General features: G+C 37.6%; 1 protein-coding gene across 30 annotated transcripts in view; it reads left to right on the plus strand.

Moving 5' to 3' along the window:
* Positions 1-26,198, plus strand: part of SYBU (syntabulin) — a 108,234-nt gene that overhangs the window by 50,550 nt on the left and 31,486 nt on the right. For 28 of the 30 annotated variants that reach the window (XM_019750574.2, XM_074316743.1, XM_019750576.2 and 25 more), the window contains one exon: positions 12,666-12,863. The exons of 1 other annotated variant lie outside the window; for it this stretch is intronic. In XM_019750574.2, the coding sequence (XP_019606133.2) occupies positions 12,666-12,863 (198 nt within the window). Of the gene's footprint in view, positions 1-12,665; positions 12,864-24,443; positions 24,598-26,198 lie in introns of those variants that run through there. One more of the 30 variants, XM_019750585.2, reaches the window with a different exon arrangement.

Raw genomic sequence — 26,198 nt, forward strand, 5'->3', positions numbered from 1 at the left:
GAGGATTATATGTTCTTTGATGCTTGTTATTATATATTTTTTTTAATTTAAAAGTAATAGAAATGTGGAAACACATATGTGAGAGTGGAGGTCATCACATGTACAGGATTTATTTTGTTTTGCTTTTTGCCAAAGTGAGATTGTGCTGCATTCATCTGTGATCCTTTCTGTTCATTTGTTAAATAAATACAGAGGGTGTCAAAAAAAACATGTACACACATTGTAAGAAAGGAAAACACTATATTACAATTGTAATACAATGAATGACGCTAACATTCCTTTGATTAACGCCATCTTTTGAGCGAATGTCATACCTACCGTAACCAATTCAACTTCGAAAAGTAATACATAGATAACAGCTCTTAAAATGTACACGTTTTTGTGGCTCCCCCAGTATTTATTGAACACCTAGTGTGGGCAAGAGACTAACCCTAGGAGGTGAACTAGAGCAATGAGCGATACTGCCAGGACTCCTGTCCAGGAATGTGCATTTCAGGCAGTACTTGTACCTGTTATTACTTCCCAGTGACGGAAGTCCCCTCGTCAATTGTAATGACAGCATGTGTTCCACTATACAAAAGGCTATCATTTATTCAGCCATTCTTCTGTGAGTGGGCATTTCGCCTGTGAGGCTAACTTTCAAAATTCAGAATTTTATTTTATGAATGTCACCGGAATTACACAGTTTATGAGCATATTGCTTCTTTTTCTCTCTCTTTTCTTTCTTTGTTCCTTTCTAAAAAACAAAGTAAATACCACGATACATGTATATTATCTAAAACAATTCATATTTTTTTCCAGATAGAAAAGCCCAAATATAGCAGTTACACAAACTGCATAGTGAGCATTGTTTTTTCCTTAATGTGCTCCATTTTTATCCCTTAGTCCATCTTGACCATCGCTATCTTCAGAGTCTCAGTGTGAGACAAAACAGAAGGGAGAAGGGGAAATATTTACATTGCTACAAGAGAGCCAACTGTAATTCAGGTGTCCTTAGAGTGGTTTGGAGTTTCCTTGTTATAAGGTTTCCAGGAGAGTAAGAGATAGCTTCTTGGTGTCTGTCTCTGTTTCTCTTTTTTCTTTCCTTCCAGTTCTTCTCCCTCCCTCTCCTCATCTCCCCCTCCCACCTTCCCCTACCAAGGAACCTTTAAAAAAAAATTGAGTCTTTGAAAAGGCATGGCTTAGAAACTGCGAATAAACTCATATTGCTAAAGAGAGAGACGGTCAGAAGTATTACTGACATGCTTATATTGGAAAGATCATAACCCTTCAAAAGAGCAAGAAAAATAAAAGCTTACACCCGCCCCTTGCCGGGCTCACCTGTCTTCTGGCAATAATAGAGCCACCCTGTTTCCCAATTTTGGCATCAGCAACTTCCTCACCAAGACTCCTATATAGATTCCTTACTCACACTACATTACATATTTGAACCAAGATATGTTCCCCTCCAAATTCCTTCTTCTCTGGCGGCTAACGCAAATCAAACAACTTGACTGATGCTTGATGGAAAAACCAAGTAGAGGCCCTTGTTTTTAGAGAGAGCAAGAGTTCTAGAAAGAAGTGGAGACTTGCCTCACTTCATCTCATTTCACTTCCTCCTTTACTGCCCAAGGCTGCACCAGAATGACATTTATGAGAGCACTTGAGGCTCCAAAATAGCTCAGAAATCCCAAGAATGTTTATATGCGAGATGATTATTTTGTCTCCAAGAAACCAGGGAGACGTTCATTAAATAATTACTCCACTCTCCACTGTATTTTTATAGATGTCGGTTGCATGTCTCAGTGGAGGTGCTTCATTTGAATTACTTTTACAAACTCATTTCCATCAACATACACATATGCTCGGGTATATGCATCTTTCAGAGAACTCCCTTTGACCCTCAGCAGCTTGTAACTGACATCTTATTTCTCCGCTCCTCCTCACAGCAAAACTTCTCCAAAAGCCTGTCTCCATAATTTGCCGTTGTCAAGCACGTGAGTGAGCACGTTGGCAAATCTAACATTCTCTCGTTTGCCTTCATTTTGCTTGACTTCTCAGCAGCAGTCAACACAATTGAACAAGCCCTTTGCTTGGGAAAGATTTTCCTCCTTGGCTCCTGTGGTTCCACCCCTTCCTATCCCCACAATGTCACTGTGTTCCAGGTCTCAATCCTCAGCCCTTTTCTCTGTCTGCTCTCCCCAAGGGCTTACCTCTTTAAATCCTTCACCTGTAGGGTGGTAATGCTCCCTAACTTCTCCCCTGAGCGTCAGGCTCACATATCCAACTGCCTACTTGCTATCTCCAGGGTTGTGGTTAATTAGTGCTGCAGATTTAACATATCAAAAGCAGAAGTCTTGATTTCACCCTCTCCCTACTCTTAAACCCATTTTTCTCCAACTCAGAAATGACCACCATGTTCCCTATTTAAACAAAGAATCTAGAAGACACTCTTGATCCCTTCCTATTTTTCATTATCATAAAGTAATGCTTTCAATTATTTTTCTAAAAGATATGCCAAATCCATCTACTTTTCCCAACTTTCACTACTACTACCCTAGTCAAACCACTGTCATCTTTCATTTCTACTATGATGGAAGCCTCCGCGTGAGTTTATTTGCTTCTGCATTTTCAGTCCCAAAGGGCACACAACATAGAGATTAAGAAGGAGCCTCTGGAGTTCGCCTGTTTGGATTCCTGCTGTGGTTCTACCACTTACTACTGACTGTGACCTCGCAGGAGGCTTAAACACTAGTGATAGTTTTGCATGCCCTCTGCAAAGCAGAATGATATTAATGCCTATCTCAAGGAGAGATTGGATTGAGTTAATTAAGACTTGTGGTAAGTGTGTAGAACCCACCTGGTAGTTAGTGGGCACCCAGTAAATATGAGCTAGATATATTATCACTAATACAGTCTGTTCTCCACAAACCAAATTGTTGTCATCTCCTGCTTAACACATGCTATGGCTTCCATTGCACTTAAGATGCACTTAGGATTCTTGGCCCACAATCCTGAACACGCTCAGGCTCCTACCTCCTTTCAGCCTCATCATTGGTCCTTCTCCCCACTTTAGCCTTCCTGGCCTCCATTCCGTTTCCTCAATGTCCCAAACTCCTTGTTTACCTCTCTGCCTGGAGTTCTTCTCCTTGTCTTTCCTATAATGGGTGCCTTCTCATTTTTTGGTCTTAGTTCAAATTACCTCTACAGTACCTTCCATGACAACCTGTCTGATGAAGTACCTTCCCACCTCCCACCTAGCTAGTCTATGTAATATCACCCAGTTTGTTTCATTAACTGTACATCACAATCAAAATATCTTGTCTATGTTATTTTTCACTTGTTTTTTAATGGTCTCTCTCCCCACCAGAATGTGAACTTCTTGAGGACAAGCATTTTAGAGTCTTGATCATCATTACATCCCTAATATCTAGAAGACTACCTAGAACACAATAGGAAATCAGTAATTATTTGTGGAAAGGATGGATGGATGGATGGATGGATGGATGGATGGATGGATGGATGGATGGATGGATGGGTGGATGGGATCGATAGGATCCTCACACTTCGACACTGGTGATTAGGTAGTATCCCACTATATAATATGGAAGCAAAATTAGTGTAGAGTCTTATAGACTTGTAAATTCTCACTCCAAAAGGATGCTAAAATTAGATGAAGGAATAGAAGTTCAAATGTTGCTATTGAAAACCTAGAACGCAAAATTATATAAATGGCAAGCGTTATATGGTTACTGTGTTAAAGCAAGAATATTGGAAAACTGGAAACAACTAGAAAGAGTTCCTTGCCTCAAATTTTTGTGGTCTGCTTATTATGGGATGGCTCCTTTTTAACAGCTTCCTTTGTCTGTTTTTAATTTGAGAATTCCCAGAATTGCTGTTGTTTCCTCTCAGAACAAACATACGTAGAAAAATGGAGAAAACAGCTAGTTTGTAGTAGTTAGAAAAACAAGAACTTTATAGAATCAGACAAACTTGAGTTTGAATCTTGAGTCAGTTACTTAGCAGAGGTAGGACTGAAATTCTTAACCTCTCTGAGCCTCTGTTTTCCCACTGATAAAATAAGATATTCTTAAATATATATGATAAAAATCAGTGTTCTTGCCGCATGATAACTACTTAATAAATGTTACTTTTCTTACCTTACCTACATTCAGTGCATTTGAATACTTTCCTTACCTTGCCTCTTTTCAGTGCATTTGAATGGTCTGTGGTATTTCACAGGGTTCAGACTGACAATGAGTTTAAGCTATGACATTTTATCTGTCTTGATCAGACTATCTTCAAAAATGTCAGTATCTAAAACAGTGAAAATAGTAACACCTATAGCAGTCTCTGGCACATAGTAGATACTCAATAAATATTTGTCAAATGGCTGAATAAGCAGTCTGCAAATGCTTCTGTCATTCATGAGAATCAACTAAATTTCCATATAGTTTAAGTAATGTTTCCTTAAAATACAATGATTTTTTCCTCCAAATTATGCAACTGCACATTGAACAGCATCAAACCATAACTGAATGTTTCAAGACATTATGGCACAGAACCACATTTTCTTCCACTTGATGTTATTTTTACGTACGAGTATGTCTTCTGGAATTGTTTAGTTCAACAATGAGTTTTGAGATCTAAATTCAAAAATGAACCAAAAGTTTTAGAGATGTTTCTTGGATTTTAAAGAAATGTTTTATTTGTAATCTTTTGAACCTAGTGTTTTATTCTATATGTAATTAATTGGTGCAAGGGGAGTAAACTAGGGACTTGGTCATCATAATTGCCACCAAATGTGTTCTATGGTACTGGTTGTTAGGCACTTTAGTTAAATATTAAGAAATTATATAACAAACACACACACTTTGGGCAATTCTAATATTTTAAATGTAGATTCAAATATAGATATAGATATATAAATATAGACATATATAGATATGGGAGGTATGATCACCAAATATGGTAAATGTTTAAATTAAAAAAAATTATTACAGTAAAAGACACATTGCCATTAATCCCCCTCAAAATACTCCCCCTCGCTTCCAACACACGTATCCCATCATTCTTGTCACTTTCTGAAGCAGTTCTGGAAGTCCTCTTTCGTGAGTGTCTTTAGTTGCGCTGTCGTGGCTGCCTCCATGTTCTGAATCAATTCAAAACATTTTCCTTTCATGGTCATTTTGACTTTGGGGAAGAAGCAGAAGTCACACAGTGCCAGATTTGCTGAATAAGGTGGATGAGGACATACAGCGTGTTTTTATTTGACAGAAATTGCCGTACCAGAAGCGATGTGTAACACAGAGACTTTCTGTTGTGATCACAAAATACGGTGAATGTTCCTTCTGAGTGCCATCCAAAGGAAAAGCAGGGATCTTCAATATGGGAAGTGGCGCGTTGAACCTTAGTGACAGTGTGTGACAAGTTTCAACCTGTTCAGTGCAGTCAGTCAGGTGTGAGCTACGGTTGAGAGAAGGTGTGTTTTAAAGTGTGTGGTAAATCATCCTCCATCATGACAATGCTCTGTGTCACACATCGCTTCTGGTATATGGCAATTTCTATCAAATAAAAATATTACAGTGTGTCCTCATCCACCTTATTCAATGGACCTGGCACCATGTGACTTCTGGCTCTTCCCCAAAGTCAAAATGATTCAGGACATCGAGGCAGCCATGACAGCGCAACTAAAGACACTCACAAAACAGGACTTCCAGAACTGCTTCAGAAAGTGGCAAGAACAATGGGATAAGTATGTTCGAAGGGAGGGGGAATATTTTGAAGGGGAATAAAGGCAATGTGTCCTTTACTGTAGTAATTATTTTTTAATTTAAATGTTCACCATATTGTTTGATCACACTTCATATATACCGAGCATGCCCAAAAAATGTATACATATTTTAAGGTAGCATCTCTTATCTTAAAGATGTTATCTTAAAATGTGTATACATTTTTTGCACCATCTGTATATAATATATATAACATATATACTTATATTCAAACAAAACATATTTATTGCTTTCAAATTTCATTGGAAAAACATTGCACAGTAAATGGAAAGGATAAATTTCCTAAAAATTAAAAAAAAATGTTACCATCTAATCTCATGCTACATTTTAAAATGAATTCCAAAAGGACTTAATTTAAATGGAAAGTGAAGCTATAAAAATCTACAATAAAGTACAGGTAAATATTTAGTTGATCTTGGAGTAAAAAGAGACATTCTAAACCTTAGAAGAAGTCACAAAGGAAAATATGGTGATATTTGACAAGTAGAAATAGGAAACATTTGAAAGTCAAAGACATTATAAAGTTAAAAGCAAGCAACAAACTGGACGAGATATGACAGAGGATTAATGCCTTTCATGCACAAGGATTTCTTATAGCTCAATAAGAAATCCTTAACACTTTAATAGAAAAATTGTGAAAGGACATGAGCAGTGCATAGAATAAGTTAAAAGGGCCAATGAAAGACAGACAGTAAGCCTCACTAACAATTAAATACATGCAAACTAAAACATCAAAATATATTTTTCATTATTGGCAAAACTGCAAGCAAATAATATTCAATACTGGCAAGAATTTAATAAGTGGGATATTCCCATACAATTGTAATAGGAATGTCAGTTGTCCTAAACTTCTTGGAAGACTTAGTAATTCCACTTTTAGAGACACATTCTATGAGATAATAAAAAATTTGACCAAAAACTTATCAGTAAAAATGTTATTAAAGCAATTTAATAATAGTGAGAAAGTTAGCAACAACCTAAAATATCCTACAAGAAGGAGTTTATTTTTTTAAATGCTCTGTTTATATTTATTTTAAATAGTTACTCATTTAACTTAATGTTTTTGAGGTAGTAAATAAAATATTTTGAAACTCTGTAAAACATCTCAAAAGCAGAGGGAATATTGCAATGAACCCCAATATGCTGCTTATTCACTTTATCCAGATTAAGCAATAGCAAGATATTATCCTATTATCTTTTTCCTTTTCTTTTTTACTTTGTAGAAGCATTTTAAAGCAAATCTTCAGACATCATGTCATTTTATGTCTACCTACATACCTCAGCATGTATTTCTTTAAAGAAAAATGGACATTTTCTTACATAATCATAGTGTCGCTTTCATTGCTAATGCAATTACCGTAATTCCTTGGTATGACAGAGAACATTGAAATAGCCCCATGGTCTAAAAAGTGTGTGTTTGCTTCCTCATGGTATCATTTAACCCAGAGGCCAACACAGTTTTTCTGTGAAGGACCAGATAGTAAATATTTTCTCCTTTGCTGGTGGGATGCCAGATGATCTCTGTCACAATTATTCAACTCTGTCACTGTAGCTTGAAAACCACAATAGACGGTATGTAAAGGATTGGGCATGGCTTTGTTCCAATAACATTTTATTTACAAAAGCAGGCAGAGAACAAGTTTGGCCTGCAGGCTGTAATGTGCCAACTCCTAATTTAACTCATTACTCTGTTCTCCATATACTTTATGAGGTGGACGTTAGCTTTAAGGATTGAATAGATTCAGGGGTAATTTTTTGTGGCAAGAATACTTCATGAGGAGTGCTGAGCTTCATATGGCATCCCACCAGAAGGTACCTATTGTCTGTTGCCCTACTGTTGATGGCGCTGAGTACTTAGTGAGTACGAAGTACTGGTGGGTAAGGCCTGATCCCCCCACTGTAAACTCCCTACCAGCCTTTTGTCTAATGGTTTCATTGATTTTATTTGGTGCCGCAATCAGTTACTTCATTAGAAATAATTACAGAATAGTAACTTTCTGTTATTCCATCTACTTTCATCAACCAGAATGCTTCTGTAAGAAAGAACTTTCAATACTAATGAGTGATTTCAATTATATTGAACTATAGTTTGTATAGGAACAGTTTTTACAATCAGACTATATGCTAAGTCTTCTTTCCATTTACTTGTCACATTTCAATATAAAGCATTGGTCCCTGGGTCACTTCCAGTGATTTCCAGTGGGTTAGGATTCTTTTGGGTGAAAGGGGTCTTTTGTTCTCACTTCAGTTTTGTTTTTTTGTATGATGACTATGAATTCACAGATTTTTTAGCTTTCCAATGGTTATCATCAGTAGCTTTTTTTTTTTTTTTTTTTTTTATGTTTGTATTATTCCATCTTTGGCCAATGGGGGTCCCTCTGAGTTGGCTCCTGATACGTAGTCTTTACCTTCTTTTCTAGCCTAACAAGTGCCAGGGAGAAATTTTCAGTAAAAGAGTATGAAGCTGTCTATAATATAGGTTGAAATTTTAACAAACAGCAAGCAGGTCTACCATATGCATTTAAGAAAAGATCAATAAGAAATATACCAAATTATTATATTGGTTTTTCTGGATAATACAACTATAGGAAAATACTATCCCTTTATTTTTTCTTTACTGCTTTGTACTGTCCTGCACTCCAGATTTTCCACAATGAGAATTATTACTTTTATAAAAAATTAAGTCAAGATTTTAACAACCCCAACAGATTTCCTTTATTAGCAAGTTCCTTTAGTGCATTTAAAATAAGATTCAAATTATTTTAAAAGATACTTAGACACACCTTTTCAGAACTGTAAGTGGAATAATTGTACAATTATTAACTATCTCTCATATTTTCAAAGATCTTATAATGTAAAGAAAGAGGAAAAATAGATTTAAAAATTTAATTTTTTGAACAACCTCGAGGCTACAAAATTATAATAGATGCTCTTTTTCCTATCTGTCTTTATAGACCTTAAAATCTGTTTTCTTTAATAACAATTTGGAAACCAGTTAGTAGGTATATTTCTTATAGCACTTTAGTTAGGCCTCAACTTCTAGAAGTTCCTGGATCTGTGAGTATTCTTTCTACTGTCCTTAATCCTGCAAATTGACAGATTCAAAACAAATTAAAAAGAAGAAAAACAACAAAAGAAACTATTCCTTACTATAAATAATTTACTACATGTAAATTAATTTCCTTCACTGTAGGGGATGATCATTTAGATTCGGCCTTAATGAGGGTCACTTTTACCTCAGTTTCACCAGGGGTGATCCTGGGCCTATGCAAGTGGGATTTAAAATTGTTTATCCAGAAAAAAATCATCCTGTGTTTTCAAATGGATCGCACACTGGGTAAAACATAGAACATGGTCCTGTTGGGTGTGTGTGTGTGTGTGTGTGTGTGTGTGTGTGTGTGTGTGTTTAATTAAGCTGTACTTAGGATAAATAATAGAGAAAGAAGTGTGAAAACTCACCTATGTAAGAACTGGGGTGTGTGTGTGAGTGTGCGCATGTGTTTTGAAAGAAAAACTCCTTTTTCTCCCATAGACTGACAGTCTTGTACACCCTCTCCCTAAAGCCATGGAACAAAATTTCCCTTATGCCAAAAACAGGCTGAAATGGTCTTACTTTTCTCAGGCATTCTTCTGGAAATTTAAAACATCCCAAACTTTTTGGGAATGTCATTCAGAATTTCTACCATTTCCTACCCAGAAAGTTTCCTCATGGTGTCATGTTAGCAACTTTAGTCATTGATAATCTCCTTATACTAACATGACTAATAAAAGCTATAATTATAAATATTGTGTTTATAAATCTGTGGATCCACAAGACAAATTCGGGAGTTAAGGTAGCAGCAGGAAACAGAAGGCACACTCAAAGGGTTTAACTGAAGAGGGTTTAAGAAATAAATCTCTTTAATATGTGCTTGATCCAAGTGTAGTTTAGACAGGAACAACCAAAGAACATTAACTTGTCTTCACTATTCTCAGAATCTTGGAGTAAATGTGAACGAAGAATATTTTACATAGAATTTTGGAAAGAAGTATTTATCTTCATCTAGACTGGTAGTCTGCTTCCAACTGTGACCATGAAGTTAAAAATGAGGAGGAAGAAGAAGAGGAGGGATGGGAGAGAGGGGAGAAAGGGCCATAAACAAGACTTGTTGAAAAATAACCTCTTCTTCAGTGCTGCACAGAGGAAATACCTCAGGTGCCACAGGTGACCAGATGATTCTGGTATATGAAACTCTGTTGCCTTTGCTTCAGTCTTGCTTTGCATAACTTGAAGTGTGTGCTCTCTGTAGTAGGAAAATTGATGGCCCTGCCCTTTCCGTAACTCAATGCCTTTGTTTGTGTTGGACCCCATAGACAAAACAGGCAAATGTCCCAGGCTCCTCTGATAACTCACAGATTTTCTTGGATATGGATTTGCCTTAATAGGCTTGGCAGTTTACAGGAACTGTGTGTTGTAAGTGATATTTATCCTACTTCTTTTGGCTTATTTATGAGCTCCATCAGTGTGGGTACTGGGTATAATGCTTCTGGGCCGTTTCAGTGCCAAGGCTTGATACATATTTGTTTAGCTAATGAAAGACCATGCTTTATATTTGTATTGTTTCCCCCTCAATATGAAGCACAATACTAGACAGTTAAGAGATGCTGGGTGAACATGAGTTTATGCAGTGATTCAAATGCTGTATGAGGTAACTAAAGTTAAAAATTTATTTCGGTATTCATCTTCTCAGTCTTGCCCCTGGAGATACTGGCTGTAAATATTGATGACAGGTGAGGCACACACTCCAGATGAAAAATTGCTACTGCCTTTCCTAAACTGCTACTGGTACCACTCTAAATAATTTCAGTTCCCAATTTTTAATAAGACCCTGGCACTTTAATCCTTGAAATTACTAGTACTGAAGGCATGGTATGTACATATTTTTTCTTATTTAACTCTAGCAACATGATAATATAAGCACCAAACAGAACACATTGCTTTAATGTTGTTTAATGTTGGCCCTTTGAGAAACGTTATGTTTTAGGGTAGAGAATCCGAAGCATGGATTTTTATTTATTTGGGTCTTCTCTTTCAAAAGAAGCACTTTATGGAACTGACTCATTAGGAAATAATTTTAAAGGCAATAGGTAATTTTGAATGGTTAGATCTTATTCCTTTGGGTTTATCTGCTTTGGGATAGGAATCAAGAAAGAGAGGCTCTTCTGAGGCGGTGTCAGACCTATTAAGCCTTGACAACTTGGTGGAATCTGCCTGAGTAACTAGCAGCTTTGCCCCTTCAGAGAGGAGCTTGGATTTCTTTGGGGTTGAAGCATGGGACATGCAAATGTAACAGAAAGGCAGGGACAATAGAAGTAGTGGCCATGAAGGGTTCTCATCACTCCGTAATTCAGGGCCAGTGTCTTCAGGAGTTCAGGAAGAATACTGCACATTTTAAAGAGCAGCAAAGAGAGCAGGCATGAACAATGCACTAAACACCTTTCATTTCCAGAAATGGACTCTTGAAGTCCTATGTATATTAATACCGTTTCCCCGAAAATAAGACCTAGCTGGACAATCAGCTCTAATGCGTCTTTTGGGGCAAAAATTAATTCGGCTATGTCTTATTTTCGGGGAAACACGGTATGTCCAAATGTCAAAAAAGAATATTAGGAGAAATAAATCATTCTACCATTGCCAAATTCACTTTGTTCTAGGAACTGGGATATTTCATAATAAAAATTGAAGTAAAGGCCAAAAATGAAGCAACAGCAATTCTTTTTTTAGATGGATTCTACTCATCTTAATTCAGGCAATCAGTATGTTTTATTCAGGCCTAGTTCTATTTCTATCTTTAGTCAAGCTATGGAGTTTGAAGATAGCCTTTCATAGATGGCAAATTATTTCAGTTCCTTTAATAGTCATAAAAATGTAATAGTTCTAAAAGTTTTTTGGACTAAATGTCTATTCATTTCTTGTCTAATTAGCTACTGGCATCAAAATATTTTTGTATAACAAGGAAATATTTAGTACTGATTTGCATTCAATTCCCATACAATATTCATCAAAGTATAAATGGATTAACCAACTATCATAAATATTTAATAAATATGGAAAGCACTTATAGGAGTAACGGTGCGACTTTTCCATTTTTCCATTTGCTTAATAAGCATCTACACGGTTCAATTTATATCTCGCACATTAATTTATACTAATGATGGTAATAATCTATAACTTAAAAATTAAGGGAATGTTTCTAATTTGAATATCATTTTCATTTTACCAGTTTACTCCAGACAGCAATATATCTGATTTGATATATTTTTGGTTGGGTGTGTATGATAATAAAACAAGATCATTTCTTTCTGATTCCTTGAACTCCTAAAGTCAGATCTCTTACCTATCACTCTGTTAACCCAGTCATGGGCCAAGTGACCAAACACTGGGTATAGCCAATAATATTCAAGTAACTTTTTTCCCTAACACAAACAACTCTGAAATGTTCCCACTAATGATCCTGAGTTGCTGTGGTGAACTTCCTATTACTAACCCCATCAAAAATCTATGGACAGCTATGACCCAAAAGTTGACTATCTGAAGTGTTAAAACAGACAACAAGCCTGTACGTTTTGACAACATGAATGTTACAGAAATATTTGTGACCCAAAAAGCTTGTAAGGTGTTGCCTTAAAATATGTTTTCTGATTGTTGATATTTTCTTTGTTAAAATGATATTTTATTTGTTAAAATGATCGACCAGATATGGAAAATAAGAGTCATTCACAGACGTTAACTTGGGGCTTCATAAGCAGAGTACATGTGTGTGAGCACACGTATGTATAGCTTCCTGCACGCTTCTCTTGGCCGTCATTGATTTCCTCCTCCTCATTAAACGCTTATTGATTCCTGTCTTCCAGATGACACAGGCTGTCCTAGTAGCCAGTCAGTATCTCCTGTGAAGACGCCCTCAGATTCTGGAAACAGTCCTGTTGGCTTTCGCCCTGGGAGTGATGAAGACTTTACTAGAAAGAAAGGCACGATTGGAATGGTTGGTGAGGGAAGCATCCAGTCAGCTCGATATAAGAAGGAACCAAAGGCAGGCTTTGTAAAGCCAGGTAAATGCATTATATTCATGTTTTTATCAGAGTAATATGATGGGAGTCATTTCCCATTTGAAATGAAGCAGCTGTATATCGAGACAGGGAACACTATTGGACCCAGTTCCCAGAAACATCTTTTCTTTCTTTCTTTTTTTTTTTTTTTAAGGACATGGGGCAAAAAGTAGAATATTTTCTGTACTGGTTGTTAACAATTGAGTAAGTATAGTGACATGTGCACATTATAAAGACATAGAAAAAGGAGCAAAGCTTAAAAATGTAGACTAGATTGTCTAACAGATATTTAAATTCTATCACAAATTCTAGCATAAATTATATTAGGAAATTACTTAGTACCATCTAAAGTGCTCACAAATTATGAAATGAGCAAGTTATATTGATGCAAATCTATAGGACTAGGCATACTTGCTAACCTAGTTGTTTTGTTTGTTTTTAAAGATTGAAACATGAATATGACATCGTATGTATATATACATATAAATCTTTAATAATTATAAAATATTAAAAGCTATGAGATGAAACGAAGATCATTATTGCAATGGATGAGATGCCATAAACATGAGCATCAGTGAAGGTCAATTCTCAGAATTTCCAATATATAAATAAATATTTTGTATCTCAGAAATATATACAGTAATGAGTAAAGAGAGTTTTACTAACACTGAAGTTATAACCTTAACATAAAAAGACATGAGCATTGGCATTGTGAGACAACCTCTATATTACATGATTTTCTTTAACATCCATAGTTATACTATACATATTTATGAGTAAAAAGACAGAGTAATGGCTTGCATGTATCCTCATTCCTTACATTTGTCTTCTAATTTTTGTTTGGTGGTGCCATTATTGGTCAAGGAGCTTTAGACAGCTTTATTTTGATGGAGCCAAGGCTTGGTCCTATGCCTTTTCCATTGGAAGATCCTGTGTCCTGTTCCATCTCTGTCCACTTTTGTTCTTCCTGAATAATTGATGTACACAGCATATCCTAATGGATTGTTCTTCATTTTGCTTTTAGTCAACCAAAGAGAATGTCATGTAGTCTCAGAGCAAAACTTAAACTGTGGGAAAGAGAAATCCCTTCTTTCCTAGGTGCCTGATAAATGTTAGTGATGATGAATTTGTTAATAGTCCTGTGCTTTGGAATCATATGTAAAAGAAAGGGAATGATACACAGTGGGGAAGACAGCATGTGAAAAAGAAAGGAGGATATTGTAAAAAGGATGCTGGGTCCCTTCAATACTTAAGACAGAGACAATGAGGTAGAGAGCGTCATGTAATTATTGACAAGAAATAAAACCATTGCTTTGTATACTGCATAGGAGGAAAAATAATGTCCCTTCTGCCCTTCTAAGTTCTTCTGGCTAGTCTAATAATCAAATTGACATGACACAGATTAACAGGAGAAAATGACCAAATTTATCACATGTGTACAAATGTGGGTTCACTAAGAATATAGGATCTCTGTACAAATGGGGGCAGTTGAGGCTTGTATTATATTCCCTTCTGGACTAAGGAGAGAGAGGCAGGGGTCTGGGACTTCAAAGGGAAAGTAGGCAATTCACAAGTAGATGAGAAAGAGCAAACATTTGGTTAACAAATTCTTGCTGGGCCACCTGGAAACCACGAAACACAGAGGGAAATCAAACAAACACACTTTGCAGGTTCCTCCCAGTCTATCACATTTAGTTTCTTACATTAAGATGTTAGCTCCCTTCCTTTAAGCAGGATTTTCTATCTGAATTCCTTTAGACAGATGAAGGGGAGGTAAGCGTCTTTTCTTGAGTCTTTCATTTCTTAAAAAAAAATCCAGCTTAAAATAATCACTATCCCAAAAGGCGTATTTTTGGGTGTCAAAGCTCTGCTTCCCTTTAGTATCCAGGGACAAGAACTGCTTCCCTCCCTCCCCCAAGTCAATTGTCCTTTATAAAAAATTGAGATATAATTCACATACCAAAACATGCACACTTTCAAAGTGTTTTTAGTATATTCAGGGGTTTTTAATGTATTCAAAAGATTCTGCAAATGTCACCACTGTCTAATTCCAGAACTTTTTTATCACCCCCAAAAAGAAACCCCATACCCCTTAGCATTCACTGCACTCTCCCTTTTTATGTAGCCCCTGCAGCCACTAACCTAGTCTCTGTCTCTATGGCTCTGCCTATTCTGGACACCTCATATAAATGGAATCATACAATATGCAGTCTTTTGTGTTTGGCTTCTTTCACTTAGCGTAATGATTTCAAGGTTCATCAACGTAGCATGTATTAGTACTTCATTCTTTTTTATCACTCAGTAATATCCCATTGTATTGATATATCACATTTTTAAGTAGACTTTTTCTGTTTTTTCTTTTTTGGTGTGGTTTTTTTTTTTGAGCAGTTTTAGGTTACAGGAAAACTGAGTGGTGAATACGGAGTTCCCATGTACCCTCTCACCACTGCTGCTTCCAGCTTCTCCTGTTCTTAACATCTTGCCTTGGTTCGGTGATATACCACATTTTGTTTATCTATTCACAGTTGATGGGTGTTTGGGTTGTTTCTACTTTGGGGCTATTATGTATAATGGTGTGTGAACATTCATGTGCGGGATTTTGTGTGAACATGCTTTCAGTTCTCTTGGGTACATACCTAGGAAAGAAATTGCTGAGTTGTATGGTAACTCTATGTTTAACTCTTTGAGGAACTGCCAAACTGTTTTCCAAAATGGATGTTACCATTTCACATACCCACCAGCAATGTATGAGGGTTCTGATTTCTCCACATTCATCCTTGTTAACAGTTGTTATTGTTTATCTTTTTGATTGTAGCCATTCTAGAGAGTCTGAAGTGGTATTTCATTGTGCTTTTGATTTACATTTCCCTAATGACTAGTGATGATGAGTCTTTTCATGTGCTCATTGGCCATTTGTACATCTTCTTTAAAGAAACGTTCTCAATTTTCTTTTAACCTAGGAGTAATAACCAATAGAATGTGCTTCTCTAAAGTATGAGATATAAGTTTAAGAGTAGGATCCCTGTACTCCTAGCACACAGGGTCAGTATATATCGGGGGCTCAGTCAACACTTGTCGACCTCAACAGCAAAGGTAGACTATGGGATTGAGAGCATAAAATGGAGCTGGAAAGAAAGTCAGTTTCATGGATTACAAAGAAAAATGGATTTCATTGTGAAGGTATTGTAGGATTTTATGCAACCTGAAATTATTTCATTTTTGTTACCCAGCCCCCTGCCTCATTCCAAAACCATTATACAGTGGTGACAACAAAAGAAAACAGTGAAACAAGAGACAAGTGTGGTACCGAAAGAGCTAACTAAGTTTAAAAGGGAGTTAAGATTATCATTGTCCTTCCTTGTTTCACAAATCATAATGAGAATAATTTTGTTAACATAAGACTTAAAACTTTATGTGTATGCACAGAATTCACACCTAGCCCATCCCTGATCCTACAGAAGGTACGCACTTGCTAAAGATCAGCCACGTGTCTTGCTGAGAATGTTTAAGCCCTTAGGTCTTCCTTCTTTCCTTCCTTCCTCCTTCCCTTTTTTCCTTTTTTGTCTGCTTTTTCTTCACGAAGAAAAAAGGAAAGAAGGAAGGAAAGAAGGAAGAAAGAACAGTTGTTCTCAATGCTGTTTTGATTCTTGGATCCTTTGAGAATCACGAAGGCCATGGACCCATATCCCACAAAAATCCCCTATGCACAAAATATTGCGTACTGTTTCTGAGACTCCATGGGTCTCCTTTAGCAGGATTATGAATCCTGGATTCATGACCCTTGCCCAGAGGCAGAGCCTGAAACACCACTTTTGTCAACTTATTCTGATTGAACCGTTCCATAGACATACATATCACCTAAGTGGTCCTTACCTCAAGATCTTTTTATTTGTTTGCATTTAACCAAGGTCAAGGGATCCCTCAAGTTTATTTCTTAGTTGCCTAAAATTCCTAATGTCATCATTGAAAACGTTGCTCGAGCTTTTGAATGGGACTCAATTCTGTGCAGTAAGCTCTTTGTAGTTAGAAAAATCTGCACCGTGACCTATAGCTCTCTGACCTTTCAGCAGAACAAACCTGTCAGTCTCATAAATATGAAGAGAGGAAATCCTGGAAATGAGTCCCTTGGATGGCTCCAAAATTTATGAAATGCAGAGACATAACCCGTTAAACCACAAGAAGACACTGCTGTCAGTTTAAAATGTTCCACCTTCTCCATAGCCCCAAGTGGCCATCTCTCCTCAGGCCACACTGATCTTCAGCTCCTAGCGCACGCTCTACTTTTTTTTTTTTTTAAATAAATTGACTCATTAGAACCAATACTACTGTATTAAAATAGCAGGCAATTAGTGTCTCTTAGACAGATGCTTGGGGGCCCTTGAACATTAAATAATCTAAGCCCATTTAATTTTAGGTCCTTTGTTCTAGATTCTGGAAACCTATTCACCTCAGAAAGGAGTTATTGAAATACCCCTTGATCATGTGCTAATAATGTTGACTGAGCATCTGATGCAGAAGGAGAAGGGAAATATGTCACAGGCTGCCAGGAAGGGCTTGGAAAGGTGAGCTAGGAAAGCCTGGCCCTTTCCAACAGGGCACCGTGGCACGCGCAGCATGAAAGCCCTTCCTTTCTCCAGGCAGGATTCTTTCTGGAACTTTTCAGAGGCAGTGAGCCTTCTGTCATGTTGGCTTCTGTCATTTAATGCCCATACACAATTAATTAAAAATTGCCACCAAAGAGCAAAAAGAAAACATCCCTACAGTCCTGTTGGATAATGGCTTTACGTTTTCATCTTTTCCTTTTATCTACAAGTCAGTTCAGCAAACATTGAAACTGAATCCCCAGAGCCTAATGTGGGGCCAGTCACAAAGTGGCAGTCCAATAAATACTTAACTGAGAAATAAGCTGTACACTTTGTGCAAGGAATTGTGTTTAGTATTGGAGGCAGCATTGGCAAGATGTGGCAAAGATTACCTCAATGTCACCCTGCTCTTCGGGAGCTTATCTTTTAAGGGAGAACACTGTATGGTAAATCTGGCCCACAGTACAGATCAAAAGGAAAGCAATGAAGGTATTCCAACTAGGAACTTGTTGAGGGATCTGCTCGGAACCTTCCTTCTCCCAGGTGCTCCTCCTATATTTATTTTGTAGTCAGTTTTCCTGATGAGGTTGGTTGCATTTTTGTTTTTTTGTTTTTTGTTTTCCCAACAAGGAAAGGCCTAGTGGGATTACTGTTAGTACATCAAATGACATTCCTGGACCTCCTTTAATGCTTGATTTACTACTTGGGGAATACTGTATCTTAAACCAAGGAAGAAAGAGACCCAGTGTCATTGTTTTACAAATACAAGTACTAAATCCTTTCTCCACAAGGCTTGTTGGAGAACTGAGGAAACAATTATACAATTTAATAATTAGAAAATGTGAAAGTGAAACAAACCAAACACCTGAGATTAGAAGACAGGTTAAGAGCAAATGGCTGGGGTCAGAATCATTTCAAAGAAATCCACATTTAGAAACTGAAATGTTGAAATCTGCATTTGAAAGATGTCACCTCATTCCATCAGCATTCAAACTAAGTTAGTATTCCCTGTCATCAGATACCACCCAGGCGATTGAAATTGGAGACCTGGCCAGGTGAACTATAATAACCTCACAACAATAACAGAGGATTGGTTACTTAAAAAAAATAAAAAAATCCCACATTCACAGGCATTTGCTAGAAAACCCAGAAGGCACCAACTAGGTTAGTGACTAATCAACACTGGTTCTTTAATAGATAGAGGTTCTCTGCACACAGCCCATCGCCTATAGATGTTCCTGTACTTATCACAAGCATCGCTTTCACTTCAAAGTTCTCTGAAACGAGAGCTACACAACTTACCTGGGGAAGCCATTCTTATAATAACTTGAGCTACCTAGAGGAGAGTTAAAAGATTAGATTTAACACAGCTTCTCCCCAGATTACCTAACTTGTCCTATCCTGGGGAAAAAAGTGTGTGGGGGGTGGGATGGAGGCAGGGACACTTTCTAACAACTGGACTCTCAAGTCTAGCATACTAGATTCAAATCTTTATACCACCACTTTATAACTGTGTCCTCTTCAGCTACTTGTTTTCGTCTTGAAAGTTTGTGGTTAGCATCTGTAAAATGGGTTCTGGTGAAGATTTAATAGACTAATGAATGTAAAGGGCCTAACGTTGGACCTGGCACAAAGTAATTCCTCAGTAAATGTTTATAATGGTCATTTGTAGCTCTTAAAATAGATATGTCACAAACTCCATGCACTATATTTACAAGAAGACCCTTAAAACTCTCACACAGAACTTAGGTTTATTTGTAACAAAATTCTATAATAACATGTCATGTTATCCTGGTTTCTATAGAACAGGAATGTTTACTGTAGGAAGACACTCACCAGAGTACAGATTGACAGCTGATGGATTCACAGTGAGGAAAGAGATGGGAAAATACGAAAGAGCAGACAAAAGAGCATTCAAAAGCATATGTATTTAAATGCTTTGTAGTATTTAGTGCAGTAATTAATGTTCTAGAAACAGATTGAGTCATTGTTATGGGGGAGTTGGCAGAAAATGATGTGTATGAGAGCAGAAAAATGTCTTAAGCATTTTAGAAATATTTTCATAGCGTGGAAAAAAATTAAAACTGTAGTGCCAAAAGAGAAGATTTTAGTTATATGGAAACTTTTTGCATTTTTGGCAAGGCGTTATTTTTCTAATAGCTTATAGTTACAATCAAAGGTGTTGCAGCCGCAAGGCCCATCCTCAAATAAAGGCTGTAACCTATTTTAGAGACTGAAAGCCTTATGAAAATATCTGGAAGGTTATATTAGATGTAGTTGTGGGCTTTGTTAACATTCTGAAATTGGATTTAAAAATATTTTAGCTAATATTTATTGAGCACTGACTGTCCTAGGCAAAAATTCAAGGACTTTACTCATTTTATGCTAACATCAGTGCTAGAAAGGGATATTTTTCCCCGTTTTACAGATGGGGTAACTGAGGCACAGAGAGGTTAAGTAACTAATCCAAGGTCACACAGCTTGTAAATGGATTTTAAACAGGGTAGTCTTGCGCCTTCAAAGGATTGATTTCAATTGCAGTACAGGAGTATGACAATTGAGAAAGATGTGTTGATATAAGACAAGGATTATTTTTCTTCAATGTTTGTAGAATCTAAACATTTTTTACTAATTTTTATAAATTAGCTGATACCGTCCATATGTAGATTATGCTGGCTGTTGCTGATAACAAAATCCATAAACCTCAGGGTAACTTCAGTGAAATACAGAAAGTTGAACACATACGGCTGTTTGGATGCAGATTAATGAAATAAGCCATGAGGATGTGAACATCAAAGGAACATTAGGCTCATCAGTGTTTTCCACTTCATCGTGAACTGGTCCTTTCTCTAATTGTCACAATATTTTATGTGCTGCCCTGTATATCATGAATACTTTCGCAAACAGAGATCATTAGACTGTGTCAACATAAACCAGAGCTTTTGCATTAATACTGAAATGGATCTCTGAAACTTTCTTTCACCCTGAGAGAAAGAATGCTCACCCCGGATACAGCAGAGGATGTTTTGTGGTAGATGATTGCATCATCTGTCACATCTCCCCAGCAGAGATCCGACCAGGAAAATAAAGTTTAACTGCGATGAGTGGACACAAGTGTTTATCTTGATGGCAGAGTTACATATTTACTCTCATGCCTTTCTCCTGCCTGTGCTTTACATGATACACTCAGTCAATGTAATGCTGTCAAATGGTCTGCTAATGGTTTTTCCCTTAGAATGAGTGAATTATAATACTCATCTCCCCAAAGGTGACTGCCATCTGAATCCCAGGTCCACTAGGATTTAGTGCGTGTACAGTGTTGTAGCCACTGGTTTGGGAGCCTGCCAAATGCTTGCTATATTCTCTAATGAGTTGAGAACGAAGCACTATAGGTCTCTCACACATTGCAGATGCTCCAGCAGACCACACACCCACTGTTGGACATGTTTATTGACTGCCAGCATAAGACAAATAAGCCTGGAAACTTCTTTTACACACAGACTTATAAACCAAGAACTGTCAATAAAGCAGATACGTGATTTTTTTTTTCCTGATTGAGAAGGAATGTTTATTGAAGAGACTGTCTGCATGGAAAGGTATGGGCATAGTTAAGGAGACCCAACAAGGTGTGCTGAAATACTTGGTGCTGGCAACAGCTTGGATCCATTTCCACACCATGAAGGGTCAAGTTACCCAGAATCCAGACGGAGAGAACTCCCAGGTTATGTGAAGAAACTGGGCCCTTTCCCTAAGAAGAAAGGAGCCAGAGGGATAAATACCCTGACCTCTCTGTGTGCCTTGTCCGTATAATTTGTTGTGTGGCATTTTGGTGTACTGCAGGCTTATTGACAAAAAGCTACGTGTTGAACAACACGGTCTGTTCATTTTGGTCATTCAGTGGGTTAAAGTCTTTCACCTCCTAAGCCTGTGTCTGAAAGCAGCCAAGGGAAAGCAGGAAGCTGTGTGAATACAGGTTGTGGTTAAGTGAGGTAACGCTGCAGGAACCGGGCTTCAGTGGATTTACATTCCAAGATGCACAGTCTAGAATGTTTGTTTCATTGAAAGGAAGGCGATAGCTATGTAAGAGTCTAGAGGAAGGGAGCTCTCATTCACCACATGCAGGGTTTCTACTAAACCTAGGTTTGAACCCCAGCTGTACATTGATTAGTTTCCCTTCATTCATTCAACAAATATTTACTAAGCATTTACTCTGTGCTGGCATCGATGTTCCAGGCATTAAGGGTAGAGGAGTGAAACAACAGACAAGTGTTCTCATGGACGCTGCCTTTAACACGGCGAAATGACTGATACACAAGCAGACAAACAAGGTAAGTTCAGATAGTGACAAGTAGCCCAAGCTAATGCTGTGTAGACAGTGACTGGGGATGGGGCAGGGGCGTGTCTGGCGAGATGACCTTTAAGCTGAGAACTTAGCCGTACTTGTTCACACTATGGGTTGGTTGTGTTTGGGGCGAGGGTGTAGGGCAGTAAGTTAGGAAGGGAAGAGTTGTAGCAGGTGAGGTCTGTATTATTAGAGTAATGGAAAGCCATCGGAGGGTTTAGGAAGAGAGACATAATTTAATTTATATATCTGGGATCCTTTTGGCTATCTGGAGCTCAGATTATCAGTAGGCGGTAGAAGTGGGGAAAGGGGATCAAATATATGGTGGTGGAAGGAGAACTGACTCTGGGTGGTGAGCACACAATGTGATATATAGGTGATGTGTTATAGAAATGTACACTTGAAACCTATATAATTTTACTAACCATTGTCACTAGAATAAATTTAATAAAAAGAAAAAGAGATGAAACTGGAAGCAGGTAGACTAAATTTAGATTGCTTCGCCTAGGAAGGGGATAGTGAAAAAAAGGAAAAAATATATGGATACAGTGCATATGACAGAATATAATGTTTTGTTTTATTTGCTATTTCAAGTAAATCTCTAGATATCTGAATGAAATAGTCAATATTTGATGGGTTTTTGTTATTTTAATTAAACATACTTATTTATATTCTATAAGTAGTTTAGAAACATCAGTTCTGTTGTTCATAGTTAATATAAAACATTTCATTCAGTCTTTCTCATCCCTAGAGTAATTTTTCAACTCATCTGTCTTTTCCAGAGCAAATCATCTTCACTTCCACCCAACCTGTTTGATAGAAAGCAGTTTTGAATCCTTGTCTGGTGCTCTCAGTGGACGTTTTTTTCCAGACAAATACTGTGAGGGTATGAATTAAGTTTCTGTAAAAAGAGACCCAAAATACAGACATGAAAACTAGGCAGACGTTTGTCTCTTGCAAAATAGCACATAGGTATTTGGGTGATTCAGGCTGACAAGCAGCTATGTCAGGTTGTCTGTCATCTACCAGGCAGAAGGAAGGGGAAAGAGACCAGGGGACACTCAGCCAGTCATTTTAAAGTCAGGACACAGAAGTGGCACATGTCATTTCCAATTATATTGCAGGACGTCTTAATCAAGTGAGAACCTGTTATTATGGAAGGAGGGGAGAATGGAGGTGGACATTGGAGGATAACTAGCAGGTTGTGACAACATCCACGGTAGCATGGGGACAGCTGGCTTTTCTGTTTTCCTGTACATGTATATGAGTATCCTTCACTGCAAAGCTACTCAGTTCCTGAGTTCAATTAGCGAGGGATATGGGTGTTTGTGATCTCTACAACTTAACTATTGACTATATTGCTATTTAAAGTGATCTCTAAAAGGCTGGTGGCATCATACCACAGGAATAATTAAAACTCTGTTTTTCAATTTCTTGCCTCTTTGATTTTAAGCAGTCCCAGCCATTGACCTCTGAAGGCAGCCCAAGCTAGCAGTGATTGAGGTCAATTCAGACTGATGTGTCTTTTTCAAATGGCACTTTTTGTTCAAAGAAAGTAATTATAAGAGAGAGCTCTATAATAAGAAACTTTGGGAAGATTCTAATATAAGGGGATTTCTTTTCTGGGAGATAATTGTGGCACCTTATATTTAGGCATTAAATAGGGTGGACCAGGTCACCAACAGAGCAGTGGAGGGAAGGGGACTTAGTGGGCAGAAGGATTTCTTTTGTAATGTAAGGACATTTTGTTTTCTGTTTAACAAGGAGGAATAATTAATACTTAACCGTTTCAGGTTGCTGTGCTAATCATAAAATAGATATATGACAGACTATGCATCACATAAATACTGCCCAGCAGTAAGAGGTAAACATGCACATCCTGTATTTTTGCAAAAATCAGTGTCAGCAATTGGCAGGAAGCTGTGTTTGTAGTGGTATACAGTATGTGTTCAATAAATGATCACTGTCATTACTGTTATGAGAAATGAGGAAAGTTTATAAATAGCACAACTTGAAAGCATTCGAATGTTCACTCACCATCTCATTTGCTTTGGTCCTATTTTACTGCGGATGCCTCATTAGTAAGAATTATTCTGACAGAACGGAGGGCTTTGGTGGGAGCTTAATAAATGTGTTTAACTGTAAGCCCACCTATTTGGAAGGAATATGCTGGCAGTCACCCCAGAGAGCCCTCGAGTCCGTTTTTTCCCTTCGGAACAACGGATCTATCCTGTTCCTCTCTCCTGGGCAGCTCTGTGAAGGGCCTTGCATATTTAAATAGCTAGAATTCACGGAGAACACCAAGCCTTTTTCTCAAAGCATCACATGCTTGCCATCAATTTAGGAGTGTGTGGGGTTTTGATGTAATTTCTTCCTTGTCCATTGGGATGTAATCATTGTAGAAAGACTCTTACGTGTTTTGCTCCAACACTGTCAAAGGATTAGCCTTGACTATTGTGTAGGCATTAATTCTATTTGACAATTTGGTATATCTTTAAATGCTTTGTGTCCATTCATGAGGGCAGTGGTTTCATTTGAAATGCTGCAGTTGCCAGGGAGAAGCTCCTGTGCTCGTCTCTGATAGGCTGGCCTTCCCTCTGCCTCCTGTTGCTATGGTGCCCAGCAGAGTAACTTCCTTGCCCTGCACATGTAGGAGGCTCGGTCTCCATGGATACCCCACTCTGAGAGTGTACTCCACCAAGAGATGAGCTGCACACACTGTATTTCTGCACAAGACATACCCCAGCCTGTGGTGGGAGGCTGTTTGCAGAGGCAGTGTTTGCCATGAAAGTCTACGGAGCTTACCTCCTAAGTAAGTAGTATTAGTCACAGTAAGTAAATTATTATATTGGATCGCAGAGGATATGTATGCTCTTTGGGTATGTGTGTGTATTGAGTTAGCTGTAGTAGGCTGAAAATGCAGTCTAACAATGAATTTTCAACTCTGCCTTTCAAGTATTCTGAATACAGGTCTATAATGACACTTTTAAAAATACACACATATATTGTTTTAAACACCCCTTGTCATAGGTGAGCCTGTGCAAAATGAAAAAGAATGACCATGAACGCTTACATTTCAGAATGCTCTTTGAACTCTGAGCATTGCATGCTGCATTTGTAAATACAAAGCCTGGCCTTCCCCAGTACTGTGCTATGGGAATACATGAGCACAGCCACGGTTAGTGCTAATTGGCACTGCACAGAGTTTGCAATGGGCCTCTGTGTAGACCGAGACATGATGTATTTATTATCAAGAGAGAGCCTGCTCATGTGGTTATGTCTGCCGGTTCACCATGGAAATTATTCCCAGCACGTCGCTCTGACCAGTTTTAATTTACTTTTCTCATGTGGCAGCCAGTAGAAGTCTGAAACTCTTCATGCCCATGGAGCTGGGATGTGGAGGTTTTCTTTTTATTAATTGATTTGATCTAACACTTCCTCTTTACTGTACATTCCCAAAGCCTAAGGGGTTGGGTTTGCAATGTTGTAAAACACATGAGTCATCTTAAAATGATTTTCATCTGCTGAGCAAATGATTAATGCCTGTGGTGTTAAAATTAATTAGTAGAAACAAAAGAAATACTACACATACGGTAACCCCAACTCTAGTTCAGTAACTTTAAAATTGTGTAAAATTTAGACTGTCCACAGTAGACAGGTGGAGCTCTAAACAAAAAGCGAAACATGTATTATATTGGTATAAGAGAGATTCATTTTAATCACATAAAAGAGTGAGTACAGAGTATTAGGCTAGATTGTAAATTTATTTTATTTTCTGTACTCATGACCATTCAGGTGAAAGACAATTGTTGAGACGTCGTCATCTTTTCCAACTGTTAGTCATGGCTCAATTTTAATTGCCCCAAAATGGTGAAAAGGTACCATCCTTTGTGCATGTGACTGTGATGGTGATTACTCTGGTTCTGACTTTGTCACTGGGATCAAGCTTTAGGTCATTGTCTTAATATTTTAAATATATAATTTTCATTCATGAGAGGAGCAGCCAATAAACAAGAGTGCATGAGGAACCTGTAGAGGTGATGGTTTTGGAGATCTGGAAACAATGTTGATGACACTTTCCCTAAAGTTTTTTACCTCATTAGTAATAATAAGGTCTCATTTCTCTTTTTCTATGTGTCTGTGATTAATTTTCATGCCCATTTCTGAAAAGCAGCATAGTATGGGATTTTTTCCAACCTCAAAATATCTGAATCTCCTCTCCAATGTTGTTTTCTCATCTGTATAGTGGAATAATAGTACCTATGACAAGGTTGCCTTGAAAATTCAATGACATCATCAATGGCAGATAGCATACAATAAGTATTACCTGCTATTGTATTTTGATTACTATAAGCATCATTTTTACAATGCCTTGTATTAATAGTCAAGGGAGGCTGTAGTTATCATCTTGAA

The sequence above is a fragment of the Rhinolophus sinicus genome, linkage group LG12 (genome assembly GCF_036562045.2).
Source record: "Rhinolophus sinicus isolate RSC01 linkage group LG12, ASM3656204v1, whole genome shotgun sequence".
Lineage (NCBI taxonomy): Eukaryota > Metazoa > Chordata > Mammalia > Chiroptera > Rhinolophidae > Rhinolophus > Rhinolophus sinicus.